Here is a 15,017-nt window from a genome sequence, read left to right on the forward strand (position 1 = left end):
TTTTTGGGATGGTGGATCCCACCACCATGTGTCTATAACTTCAGATTTCCCCTCATATTACATTAGAATAGATAAGCCCATTTATATACCACAAAAGATTTCTCAAGTCCCGAGTTGAAGCTTCTTACAAATTTCTTCTCGTCTTTATTTCACAACATTGTTACTCTTGGCTTAATATGTGATTTTATCTCTTTCGCTGTCATGCATTTATGGAATGATCACTGATTGCATGCAATGTGTAGCTAGAGTAGTGTGAGGCAATATTTGAACATTTCTCGGGCGTTGTTTGGGTCAACAGTATTGAGCAAAATCCAGTTGGAACACAATGATATAAAAATTAAAATATTATGTTGAGGACTCAAGCAAGTTAATTGGAGTTACTTGCTACTTTCGCCCTATATAAATCCTCCCCTATCATTATATGTAACTCACACATCAATACCCTAACTAATATAGTTCGAGCCTTATAAAAACGAAATGGCTTTTCATCTCCAATGTTTACTTGTGCTTGCCATGACCACATTTCTCACGATACCTTCCCATGCACAACTCACTCCTAATTTTTACAACGAAGTTTGCCCTCAGGCATTGCCAATCATTAAGTCAATTGTTCAGCAAGCAATTTCCCGTGAACGACGCATGGGAGCATCTTTACTGCGTTTGCATTTCCATGATTGCTTTGTCAATGTAAGTAACACATCCATGAGATATGGTCTAGTGTCATCAATTACATGTTGCCTAGTTTATTTTACTCTCTCATACGTCCAATATATATATATATATATATATATATATGGAAAAGTGTTTCTCTAGTAACTCGAGATAAAGTTATCTCCAGTGAGCTCAAAATTACGTTATTTTGGGGTTATAATATTAAAAAATTATAATGATAAAGACTAATATAACCCTCCAATATATTAGAATTACAAAAATACCTTGATTTAAACAACGCTTACCGGAGATAATTTATTTTCATTGACAGGAGAAATCTTTTACCCATATATATATATATATATATATATATATATATATATATATATATATATATATATATATGACAGATTATTATTATACTGATGTAAGAAAAAGAAGTCTAGAAGTCTTACACTCAATTTTAACTATTGATCTGCTTAAATCTAATGACTCACATATTTAATAAATCAAAATCGTTAAATATAAACAGGATCAACGACCAAAATTGAAAGTGTAAAATAATTGAAGCTCATATATATATTAAAGTATCCAATTTCATTATGTCAAGTTGATTTCATTAGAGGTAATTTTCATTCGTACTCGATGTAAGCAAGTAATAGCATGCAACCATGTCACTGCTATTATATGTTATTATGCTCTGAAATTAGTGTTTATGGCTGCAAACTATAGGGTTGCGATGGATCAGTTTTACTTGATGACACCCCAAACTTCATTGGCGAGAAGACAGCACTCCCAAATAAAGGTTCAATTAGAGGTCTGGAAGTGGTTGATGAAATTAAAGCAGCGGTTGACAAAGCTTGCAAAAGCCCTGTGGTATCATGTGCTGATATCTTAGCTATAGCCGCACGTGATTCTGTGTCCACAGTGAGTATCATACAAATCTTTCATTATCTCACTTCTGTTTAGTTGCATGCAAAATTCAGAAGATTAACCAACCGTGATTTTATGTTTTAAAGTTGGGAGGTCCACTCTATTCGTACAAAGTGTTATTAGGCAGAAGAGATGCAACAACCGCTAGCAAGAATGCTGCAAACTCCAATCTTCTTGCACCGCTTTTCAGCTTCTCCCAGCTTCTTTCTAATTTCAAATCTCATGGGCTTGACCTTAAAGATCTCGTAGCTCTTTCTGCTGCCCACACCATTGGATTTGCACACTGCTCTACCTTTCTAAACAGGATCTATAATGACACCAACATAGACCCCAAGTTTGCATCTGCTTTACAGGGTACGTGTCCTAAAAGTGGTGGACATAACAATTTGGTTGCATTGGATCATGCCACTCCTACAATAGTTGACACTTCATACTATACGGCTTTGCTGAATAAGAAGGGTCTCCTCCATTCGGATCAAGAGCTATTCAAGGGTGATGGTAGTGAAAGTGACACATTGGTTCAGCTCTATAGCAAGAACCCATCTGCTTTTACTAGAGATTTTAAATCTTCCATGATCAAGATGGGTAACATGAAGCCTCTTACTGGGAATGAGGGAGAGATCAGAGTAAATTGCAGAAAAGTCAACTAAACTACAGTGTCAAAGTGATATAGGTTTCCATAATGATGTGTGTTATAGTTCAATGCTGTTTTAAATCTTGAATTTATTTGATTGTGGTTAAATTAAGTTGCATTATGCCTTTATCGTATACCGTTTGTTTTGATTCTGTAAAGAGTAATATTTTATCATGATCATATCATTGGTGACATTTGTATAAAATAAGAACCTAAAGTGTTTTTCTATTGAAGAAGTAACATCCGTGGGACTTGTTGCAAAAACACATGTTCAACCATAAGTATGTCAAAATCCTAGGGCACCTTTAACACCTCGTTAGCTCGTTGAATTAACGAAACGTTAAACCAAATAAGATATTGGATATTTAACTGTTTTAGTAACAGCATTTTTAATCCTTATTTTTAACCCCCGTACTCTATATGCCCTTTTGTATGAGCAAAAAAGAAGAGCAACATAAAAGATTCTTTTTCCAAAAAAAGATAACTATAAAGTAAAAAGGAAAAGTAATTGAGGTATAGAAATAGGGTTCGCTTTTTGTCATGTGACATGACTAGAGCACTTTCCTGCACACACAAACCAAGTGTGGGTCCCACGCTTAAAAAAAAAAGTCAAACCAAATCAGGATATGACGCCGTATTCTTAAGATACGGAAGCGGATCCTTGTTGCAGTAATGAACAGTGTCATTCCTGCAACATGATTCTTATATTTCCCATAGAAATAATGTTGTTATAACTTCAAATTGTTTTAAAGCTTTCATTTTCAACTAACATGTAAATTCATTCTATCAATGAAAGTTATCTATACTAATAAAAATAAAATAAAATTCACGTGTCAACATATCTATATTCACTAGTCCAAATTTTAATATTTTATGACTGGTAAGGTGGAATGATAAGATAAGAACTTTTAAACATTGTTTTTAAAAGTTTAAACTTTTAAATAAAATTCTATGAATAGATCATTTATTAAATCTCTAACATATCATTATACATAAAGAGACTTGAAATAATGATTCAAATTTTCGACTATTTACGATTTTGTATAATTAAAAATTTATGAAAGACTTTATTACATCTGTAACAAACTGCGTGTCACAAGATAGCTAGAATGTAATCCTTTGGGTAAGTGCTTAATAAAAAGCTGAGCTTTACTAGACATTATTTGCAGGCCAGCTTCGCCTGCAGTATCAAATAAATAAAAAGTTAAAAAGAAACCCTTAAGCTTTATGCTGAGCGCGTAACTTATATAAGGAACAAGTTTCGAAGCAAGTATTACATCTAGTGAAAGTGAAAGAATACAAAAGGAAAGCTTTACTATTTCTTGGAATTGGTATGCTCCTACAGTAATTTTCATTATTATATCTCACAAATCATTTAGATTAAAAATACTAGCATCAAACTGATGGAGACCAGCGAAATTAAGTTATTTGTCACATTATCTCCGTATTATAGTAATAACACCTACCCTATTTTTTAGCTGTATATGATTTTCTAGCCGTACATCATTACCCTGGCTTCTGCTAATTAATCTCTTTCAATGTGTTTGAAATTACTGTTTGTTTTTTCCTTGCTGTGAACAACTCACTCCAGAATTTGGATGTTTATGAAGATGAAAAGAATTTGGCTGTTTATGACAAAGCAGGTCGTAGTTAATGCATTGCCATTTGCCAACTATCGGGTGGGCCATGATTAAAGAAGCCGGCAATGTTATATATGCCTCCATGTTTCTTAAGCAGATTGTGCTTCTGTTAGCTATTTAATTAGCACTGGTATCATGGGGACTTGTAAAAGTTTCCGAATATTTCTGTCTCGACAACCCGGCCAAATTATAAGTGTTTACATTGGCTTTTTAGTAATAAGATCAGCAAATCCCTATTTGGCGACTCCAGGCACAGCTATTCATAGATATTATGGAGAAATCCTTTCGAAAGAAAATATACTAATTACGTTTATGGGAAATAGATGTATCTTGTTGTAGGAAATTGGTTGTGTCATATTATAGACACAACCAATATGGACCCCACCACTTTTAAAATAAAAAGAAAAGAAAAGAAAGTGGTTGGGTCCACATTGGTTGTGTCTATAGCATGACACAACCAATTTCCTACCACATGATATATCCATTTCCCTACGTTTATATATGAAAAATCGAGATCAGGAGATATAACACAAGGTCCGAGGATTAGGATTTAAGCACTAATTATTTAAGTAAGATGGATAGATTGAATGAGATAATTGAATAAAAACTAAAGAACGATAAGATTAGAAACAATAACAAGAACACAAAGCAAAGGTTTATGCAATCAAGAAAAACACAATTGGGGATTCGATTTACCACAATCTTAACTTGTGCCCTGAGTTAAACCCTAATTAATCGCCTTTTTTATATTGTCAATCAATTTATCCAATTTAGTTGAAATTCAATCCCTTGGTATTCTAACCTTTTACTTCCTCAAAATTAAGAATCATAACTCCCTTGTATTTCTTAAAAGGATTTAAGCATTAAGATAGCACAATTTATATGTCTATTTCTCGAATCATACAAATTAACGATGAATGAGTCAAAATTCACATACCAACATCTTTATTGTCATACATGAACCTTAAATTAATCTATAAGAGCAATGTTGCGGATCCGGCAAGTATATTGGTCATACAAGTAATAAAATGTGAGTAGAGTATTGTTCCCACGAAGATTGATCTATCAAGCATTACTTTCACTACGCGATCAAAGTTAGATCAACCTTAGAGTTTTTATGAATAAAATTGGAAGTTAAAAATAGAAACTAAGACTATTAAGAACAAGAACAAGAACTAGAAATAAAAATTAATAATGCAAAAAGCGTATCTAGGGAATCGATTTCCCCAATTTCATCCTAATGAATCTGCATTTTCCCTCAATCAATATTCAAACTCCTGTTATTGACAATTCTTCAATATTAATTAAAACTCAATCCTTTGGTATTTCAATTCTTTACCCTATTAAGAACTCTATTCCCTTAGTGATCCCACCTAGGGCAAGTATTAAGAACAAAAAATCGAAGCAGTTATAGGTTTCGTTAGTCTATCCCTAGATCAAACAAAACCTAGCAATTAATCTAATTGTAGTTTCACACCAACACCCCAATTATCATGCAAAACTCTTGTGTTCATCTAGGATTGGCTAGATCACAATGAAAGGAAAAAGTAAATAACATCAAGAATTCATTAGTTTCATCTAACCTAACTATAAAAAAACTTAGCCTGACACAGTCAGGAAAATTAAGACAAAGATGAAAAACATAAAAGCACGTGTTAACCTGTAACACCCCGTATATATCCGGTAGTGTTATCATTACATTGTATTAAGCGGTGCTTAAATAAAAATGCGGAATATTCTTTTTCTTTTCAATTATGATGTCATTATCAATTACCATCTTGATTACTTAATCAATTTCATAAAATATCGCTTGTATGTAAATTGCAATAAGACATCTACTGAAATACCTCAATATATAAATAAAGTGTGTATCTAAATCACGGCATTACCTCTCGTAATCCGGACAATATCCTGATACATTATTACAACTCCAAAGACTCAAGACATAAACAAGACATAACAGTACTATGTGTCATGGACAATCCCCATGCTCACCAAATAAACATAGTCTCAACAAGATAGACATAAATCGCCATAAGCATGCTCTGAAGCTATAAGCAATAAACAGCATACAAATCCAGCATCCAACATGTCAGCATAAATAATAGCAAATCTAACTCAGCTCCGACCTCCTGCCGCCTGAGGTCTCAACATTACCTGATCCTGAAATAAGGATTCCCTAAACATGGAGTGAGATCTCTAAACAAGAAATCTTAGTAAGACAAGGGGTCCTCAAGGATCTTCCACCCCAAGCTCACTTACATGTGCAATATAAGTTCTAAAAGCATTTATATCATTATCAGTTCCAAAATTATGTAGTGCAACAGATATCTATGGCATGTGTGTAATCACTATCTACTGGCCAGAGAAATGTAGGAATATGTCTATTCCCTACATGTAGTACAAGGAACACCGCTTGTGTAAGAACCCGCATCGTTAATTAAGGGATTTAATTAATAAATTATGCAAAATTAGGAAATGATTCCATAATTGACCCTAATAATTATTATGAGGCTTTAATAATTATAGTAAGTGAGTAATAATGCTGAAAGTTGCTTTTCGGAAGAAAAGTGCAGATATCGGTTCTGCTAGTCAGTATAGATGAGTACCGAAAAAGTGTTCCGGAAAATTAAAGTAAGTGCATGTTAATTACTAGAATAATATTTAGGACTTGTAAAACGAGTTTCAAGTTCAGATAATGAGAATTGGTGCTAGAAACCGGTACTGGCTTGGAAAAGCGCGTACCGCAAATGTGCTCAGAAAATTATAAGAAAAATATGATAAATCTTAGAAAATTATGTAGTTTCATAATCCAAAGTTTGGGATTAAAATGCTAAGCGTAGCAATTAAATTTAATACTGTGTGTTTAAGTGGTTTGGGCTATAAATACCCATTTTTAAGGGCACATAGCCCTGGAAAACATAAAACCAACGTGAGAGGGAGCTGACCAGCTTCTTGGTGACTGCTCTATTGGCCTTTCCTTCCATTCTTGAACCAAGTCTTGATCTTTCTTGATTTTCTTCATCCTTTCACTTGGGAAACATCTTGAGAGGGTGTGAGGGTGCTGTGCTTGAGGTTTGGCCACTGTTTGTGTTCTGAGTTGGGGTTTGGGTGGAGTGCCTCCTTGCTCATTGGGTTTTGAGGCTTAAAGGAGCTTTCTTGTTGAGTAAAAGGACCACCTTGGTATACCATTTTCGTGTGCAGAGAGAGACATAACCTTGGAGTGACCTTTTGAGCTCCAAGAGCACCTCTTGTTGGCTGGTTGAGCTTTGGTAAGCCTTGTCACCTTTGGTCTTGAGTCTTTGAACTTAAAAATGGTACCTTGAGGCATCTAAAGGCTAAAAGATGATTGCTTGTTGTTGGGTAATGTTGAACACACCTAGAAATGCATGTTTAGGTGCTTAAAATCGTTAAAAACCCAACCTTGATGGATATCTTCACGAGATGCAGTTTCTGCATTCTGTCGTGAAATATCCGGATATCTGCTCGATGAATATCCGGATATGTGATATCCGGATATGGGATTTGGATATCTGGATATTGGATATCCGGATATGGGATTCTGGATATCCGGATATGTGATATCCGGATATGCCCCAAGGAATATCCGGATATTCTGGGATTTCGAAGAACAGTAGCTGTGCGGTGATGACAGTAGGCTATTGGGGGTTTGTGGACCTTAGATTGAGAAAGTTGAACTTCTATTTTAATTAAACTAAGTCAGAATCAAGTGATTAAGGGCTTATGGCTTGGTGAGAAGCCTTAAGACATAAAATGTAATGAAAAGGCGTCGTCTTTAAATTGTATGCATGTGGTACATGTTATTGATTTATATTTGGTCCATATCAGATTGTGATCTGCTGTGATTGGACTTTGAGCTTGTGGCATTGGATAGCTAGCTTAGAGGTAAGCTTTTGTGTCCTCGGTTTAGCCATGTTGTGGTTCCACCATGTCCCATGGGGGTATGGTTTATGCATGCTGTGTACATGCTTTTGGATATTCGATATGTTGATTGAACTTTACATGTAATGGCTTTTAATATGCATGTGTTGTTTCATCTTGACGGGAAGCCTGAGTATGTAGCGTCATACAAGACGGTGTACCGGGGTGAATGCAAGTGGTACTTGCACGGTGTGTAGGTGACAGACGTATGCCTGCACTGTCTCTGGCCAGTAGATTAGTATTGACACACATGACATGATTATCTGCTGCATTGTATTGTTTTAGAAATGATAAATGATAAACTGCTTTTGAACTTATATTGCACATGTAAGTGAGCTTGGGGTGGAAGATCCTTGAGGACTCACTGACTTACTGAGATTTCTAGATTAGAGATCTTACCCCACGTTTGGGGAATGCTTATTTCAGGATCAGGTAGTATGGGTACTGATGCCTCAGGCGGCAGGAGGCCGGAGCTTAGCTGATTATGTTGTTTCTGCTTATTTGTTAGCATGACTGGATATTGATGCTGATTATGTTTTATGCCTTTTATCATTATGTTGTTGTTGAGACTGATGTTGGGCATGTTGCCTTATTTGAGTGAGCATGGGGATTGTCCATGACACTTTCTGTTAGTACTTTTTGGATTGGAGTTGTATAAACTGTCAGATGGTCCGGTCTACATTGTTGTAGTTCCGTGACTAGAGCCACATTCATATTCTCTATGTTATGAGGTATTTCAGTTAGTTGCTTTATTGCAATTACATACAGGCGATGTTTTATTAATTGATTATTAAGCAAGTTGGTAATGTTAATGGCATCATAATTGAAAAGAAAAAGTAATTCCGCATTTTTAATTAAGCGCAGCTTAATACGATATTATGATAACATTGCCGGATATATACGAGGTGTTACAGCTTGCACCTCACCCACAGCCTCACCCTCTTGTATGTTCTACATACTCAGGCTTACCGTATAGGTGGAACACCTCCATGCATATCAACAAGGCACTAACATACAATAGCTCAACAGCATTTCCAAAACATCAAAAGTATGTAACACAGCATGCATATACCATATCCCCATGGGACATGTGGAACCACAACATGGCTAAACCGAGGACACGAAAGCTTACCTCTAAGCTAGCTATCCAATGCCACAAGCTCAAAGTCCAATTACAGCAGATCATAATCTGATATGGACCAAATATAAATCAATAAACATGTACCACATGCATACAAATTAAAGACAACGTCTTCTCATTACGTTTTATGTCTTAAAGCTTCTAACAAAGCCACAAGCCCTTAATCACATGATTCTGACTTAGTCCATTAATTACAGAAGTTCAACTTCATCAATCTAGGGTCTACAAACCCCCAATAGCCTACTGTACACACAGCACAACTACTGTTCTACGAAATCCCAGAATATCCGGATATTTCTCGAGACCATATCCGGATATGCAATATCCGGATATCTCACTGTCCATATCCGGAAATGCAATATCCGGATATACAGATTCCCATATCCGGATATCCAATATCCAGATATCCCAAAATCCCATATCCGGATATCACATATCCGGATATCATATCCGGATATCCAATATCCGGATATTCCACGGGCAGATATCCGGATATTTCACGACAGAATGCAGTTTCTGCATTTCGTGAAGATATCCTTCAAGGTTGGGTTTTTACCGATTTTAAACACTTAAACATGCATTTCTAGGTGTGTTAAGCCTTACCCAACAACAAGTTATCATCTTTTAACCTTAACATGCATCAAGCTTCCATTTTTAAGCATAAAACTCAAGATCAAAGGGTGGTACAACATACCAAGGCTCAAAACTCAGAATGGAGATGCTCTTGGAGCTCAACACAGCCCCTCAAGTCTGACTCCAGGATGTGCACGAAAATGATACCATCAAGAGTAGGTTTTTCTTCACAAAGGTGACACTTTGAAGATCAAAATGTCAAGAATGAGACTCCCACCCTTCAAACACCAAACTCAGCAGTTCAACCCCCCTCACACAGGTTCTCTAACTCAGAAAAAGGCCAACAATGCAGTCCCAAGGCCAACCCTCACCCTCACCAAGTGTTTTAATGGAAGAACAAGCATCAAAGGTGATTACTTGATCAAGAAATGGAGAAGGAAGCCTAAGAACACTATTTCTGGTCAGCCTCCAAGAAAAAAGCCACGCAGCAAATCAGTTTTCTAGGGCTTTGTGCCATTACAAAGGGTATATATAGCCAAAACTCATTAAAACACACAGTATTAACTTTAATTGCTACGCTTAACATTTTAATCCCAAACTTTGGATTCTGAAACTACACATTTTTCCAAGAATTAACATATTTTTATTATATTTTTCTGAGCACCTTTCCAGTACGCGCTTTTCAAAGCCAGTACCGGTTTCTAGCACCAGTTCTCATTATTTGGACTTGAAACTCGTTTTACAAGTCCTACATATTATTCTAGTAATTATCATGCACTTACATTAATTTTCCGGGATACTTTTTCGGTACGCAATTATACCGACTAGCAGAACCGGTATCTGCACTTTTCTTCCGAAAAGTGACGTTCAGCATTCTTAATCACTTACCATGATTATTAACGCCTCTTAATTATTAGGGTCTGTTATGGAATCATTTCTTAATTTTGCATACTTAATTAATTAAATACCTTAATTAACGGTGCGGGTTCTTACATAACCGGTCTCCGCGGTGAAGCTTTAATCGTTTCTTCAACTTCTCTGCTTCAAAATGGATCTTTCTTAACTTTTAGGTTGCGGTCATCACGAACTGAATCGCCCACTTTGTAATGATCCTAACCTGCAAATTATGAATTTACAAATTGATTAAGGATTTAATTATAATTAATAATGATTAATCAGATGAGAGGTCTAATTAAATGAATTAAAAATTAATTTTGAGAAAATAGTGAATAGTGAAAGTTTTGGGATAAAAAATGTGAATAGGCAAAACTACTCGAAACTCAAAAATAAATTAGAGGATATTACGAAAAAAATATTCTAAGCCAATAGGACAAGTTTGAAAGAGAGTTAAGCGAACCAGATAAATGAATCTTTACCTAGTTGGATGTTACAACTCACTTAAAGTAACAAAATACACATATTCTCTCATTAATTTTCCTCCTTCTCCTAAGGGTGTCTTCTCCGTAGCCAAAGGAAAGCTTATATTTTCCCCACTAATGTGTTTCATCTTCACTCTCTAGAAATAAGAGAAATCCACTCTCAATCTTCATATCAACCTCATCCCTTTATCTTTTTCCACTTGGTAGTTGTGTTTGAGAGAAAGAAAGAAGACCCACCTAGTTGCCATTTTTGGATTAAACAAGAGAAGGTGTTGAAGGAAATGGAAAGCTAGGGGGAAACCTTCATTTCTTGGTTGTTGAAGCTCCCAAGGTAAATACCATGACTTCCTCTTGTGTTTTTATGGAAATGTCGTGATCGAGGTTAAGGAAAAGTAAGGTTTTGATAAATGGATGGTTCAAATATGAACCCATATGTAGAAATGCATGCTAAGGTGTTGAGAGAGTGGCAATTGGTTGTATTTTGGTGTAAAATAGACTCCATTTCGTGTTAGTTACTGATTCTGCATACTGACGCAAAATATCCGAATATGATATTCGATTATGCATATCAAGATATGCCCCCAAGGAATATCTGGATATTGCCCTGTTTTCGAGAAAAGTTATATTTTCCGATATAGAATCGTCCCAATACTATTAATAGGGCTTAATGGGATTAATTAGAGCCAATCTACTACGAATTTAAGTCTAAACCAACTATATATTGCTTATGTTTAAGTGGAAACATTAAGTCGTATGAATATGAGATTGGGTCTTGATAGTCATGATGTTCATGGGTTATAGAGTGGAACCAAGTGGACTAGTGGAGCAAGAGCAAGAACTAGATCAAGCAATGGAACTTGACCATGGTTCTTAATTGGTCGACAATAGGTAAGTTTCTATAACAACATGTGTCCACCCGGTGTATTATCATCAATTATGGCATTAAGAACAGCTAGATTATTAGTTAGTTAGTTAGTACTAACTAATAATCTAGCTGCGCTTAATGCCATAATTGATGGAAATACACCGTGTGCACACGACGTGCTACATTTTTCTTCTTCTATCATTGTAGGTTATGTAATGCTTGTGGCATGATATATGTATGTGTTACTCATACTTTCACCTCTGAAATAAGTGTATTGATTGAGATTGAATAGTGTTAATATTCAAGTTCTGGACTTTAATTGGGCTTGAAGCAAGCTTTGGTCGAAAGCTATTAGAGGTAAGCTTTCGGTCTTTAGAGTTAATTGCCTTTTTGTTCCACCTAACTCCGAGGGAGGGTGATTTATATATATAGTATGTGATGTTTTATTGGAAAATAATTTTTGTGATATAATGCATTTCTATGTATGTATGCTAATGCTTATGTGCCACACAAGAGGATGGTTCCTTGTGTGTAGCATACGATGATGGTTCCATATGCATGGTACAAGATGATGGTTCTTTGTACTAGTATGTTGCAAGAAGATGGTTCCTTGCATAATTCATACATTTTAGGTTATGATGGAGAAGAGTTATGAAGTGTGTGCAGAGGAAAGGGGTTTAAATAGGGAGAGAACTGGGTTAATCGTGCCCAAATAATGCAGGTTAGGGTCCCTAGTCATGCCCAATGTTCGGCATTTTTCTTTCCTCACTCACGCCCCAGGCTGGACGTGTCTTTCTCCTCATGACTCACGCCCCATGCAGGGAGTCTCTCTCCTCTAGGTCATGCCTAATGCAAGGCGTGAGTGGTCACCACCAATTTTAGGAATGACTGAGTGAAATAGATCTGTTTTTAATTTCAAAACAACTATGTTTTCGTAAATAGTTATTAAAATGGCAATATTTTAATTTTTTTCCCTACCATCGACCACCAGCTCTTTCAATCTTTCCAATATGCTCCACATTCCTCAGGCACCAACTCAGTCAAAGTTAAATCTAAAGGGAGAACCTCGGACACATCCAAATTCATCTAACAAACCTGAATTAAGCTTCCATTAAGTGTCTTGCAAACTCCCAAGTAAAAAAAAATAGGAGTGCCATGCAAAATTGAGATTCACATGGAATGCATCATCCCATATAGAAGACAGAAAACCCTCAAGGGAAAATAATTACTAAAGTTTAGTAGCCAAATGAATCATAACATCCAACATTATAATCCTTGACCAGGTAGTGTGATCAAAAGATAAGTAACCTTTTGTCACCAAAATTATATTTTGTATCAACCTTATTGATAGTAAGCACATTCTTCAAGCCACTAGGGTTTGTTTAGTGGTGAATTTTTTTAAAAAGTTGTATTAAATCATGTATTCAATTCCCACTTGTATTCAAAAAAAAAAAAAGCGCACATTCTTCAATCTTATCTCAAAATTTCCTTCCTCATAAATAACCAGATTCATCAGTAACAGCTATAGAAGATTACAATGGTACATTTTGAACCTATGATTTTATGAAATGGCCTTATTATTCTCAAACGATTAACCATGGGGATTAGCCTCATTCTCGGTTACACACTCATCCTAACCACGCGCTAAATGGCATTAATTTTTTGTTTTACACTGAACCAAATCGCGCGCAGTGAATGGCATTAACTTATGGTTTCACACTCATGATGGCATTAATGCATCCTTTCTTCTTATTTTGTTTTAATTTTTTTTTCAATCAATAGGATATTAGAAGTTGAAATTAATGTAATATGCACATGTTACCATTTTAAGGCAAAGTTTATTTTATTTTATTATTTTTTAATGATTTCAAACACTCTTCTGAGCAAAATGGTAACATACATGTAAGGCATAAGATGGTGTTTTCTTATGCATAGTATGAGACGGTGTTTCCTCTTACGGTATGTTGCAAGATGGTGTTTCCTTGCGTAATGCATACTTGTTATATTCTCTGGCCAGTAGGATTTATTATTTGCATACTATATTGTCATACATATTCTGATGCATGCATGAATATTTTATGTACTGTGATTATACCGAAAATGAGCTTAGGGGTGGAGGAGCCCTCCAAGGGTTCCTAACTTACTGAGGTAATTATATTGTCTCACCTCTCGTTATGGGGATTGCCATTTCAGGTACATGAGCTGATGGTGTTGAGGCATCATGTGACAGGAGGCCAGATGAGAGATACTACTTGGCATGATTATTAGGGTCTTGTGGATATTTTGATTTGTACCAGATATATTTTATTTTGAGTTATGTATGCCATGTATTCTTTTGAGAGCATAGGAGATGTCTATGCCATTGCATATACATATGTATGTTGGTTAGGCTGGAATGTATAGGTTTAATTATCATTACTTCTTGATAGCCACGGTGCGGTGTGGTGATGATATGTAAACCTATTTACATTCATTTTGGTTATGCCAGTTATATGATGGAAGGGCTTAATTGCCTATTTGATATAGTAAATTGTTAATCGGATGATAACTGCATGACGGGAGATAGTCCCAATAGTTCAAGATACAGACAAAATGTCGTACGTGATATTTAAAGATGAAAGTCTTTAAGTTTGTAATACATAAGGAAAAAGATTGAAGATTTATTCAGTTAGCTTCCTCATTAATTAAGTTGAGCATGTTGCGCTTACTATTATATGAATATTAATTAATCGACTACAGACAGGGCGTTACAATCCATATGTCCAAAATTGCTAATACTCTTAATTAATTAAGAACCAATAACAGAAATTTTCTATCAGCATTGCATGTAATCATATCACTTTTTATTTTATTTTTTTAGTGGATGGTGATCATGTCACATCTATCATAGTATTGTTATGCCCTGATCAAATGTCTATGGTTGCAAACTTCAGGGCTGTGATGGATCAATTCTGCTAGATAATGACACCCCAAACTTCATTGATGAGAAGACAGCACTCCCAAATAATAGTTCAATTAGAGGTTTGGAAGTGGTTGATGAAATTAAAGCAGCGGTTGACAAAGCTTGCAAAACGTTCCAACAGGGACAGAATACATGCTCTGTTTCTCTCTTGATACCTCATTTATGCACAAACTCTGTTTCTCTCTCAGAAACGGACCTCCATTTGGGCTTCAAACCCATTGTTAGGGAACAGGTCTTTCTAGAAGAAAAGCTAGTGCAAAGGCCCAAACGTTTTGAAAATTACGCATCATGGGCTAG

General features: G+C 35.6%; 1 protein-coding gene across 1 annotated transcript; it reads left to right on the top strand.

Moving 5' to 3' along the window:
• Positions 1–477: 477 nt before the first annotated feature.
• On the top strand, positions 478–2,234 carry LOC133286163 (peroxidase RIP1-like). The gene is made up of 3 exons (XM_061483541.1): positions 478–687; positions 1,384–1,578; positions 1,671–2,234. Exons 1-3 carry the CDS (start codon positions 478–480, stop codon positions 2,232–2,234), a joined length of 969 nt encoding a protein of 322 aa, XP_061339525.1.
• Positions 2,235–15,017: the final 12,783 nt, after the last annotated feature.

This window comes from Gastrolobium bilobum, unplaced genomic scaffold, assembly GCF_033153095.1.
Source record: "Gastrolobium bilobum isolate Gb01-03AN ecotype WA unplaced genomic scaffold, APGP_CSIRO_Gbil_v1 utg26470, whole genome shotgun sequence".
NCBI lineage: Eukaryota > Viridiplantae > Streptophyta > Magnoliopsida > Fabales > Fabaceae > Gastrolobium > Gastrolobium bilobum.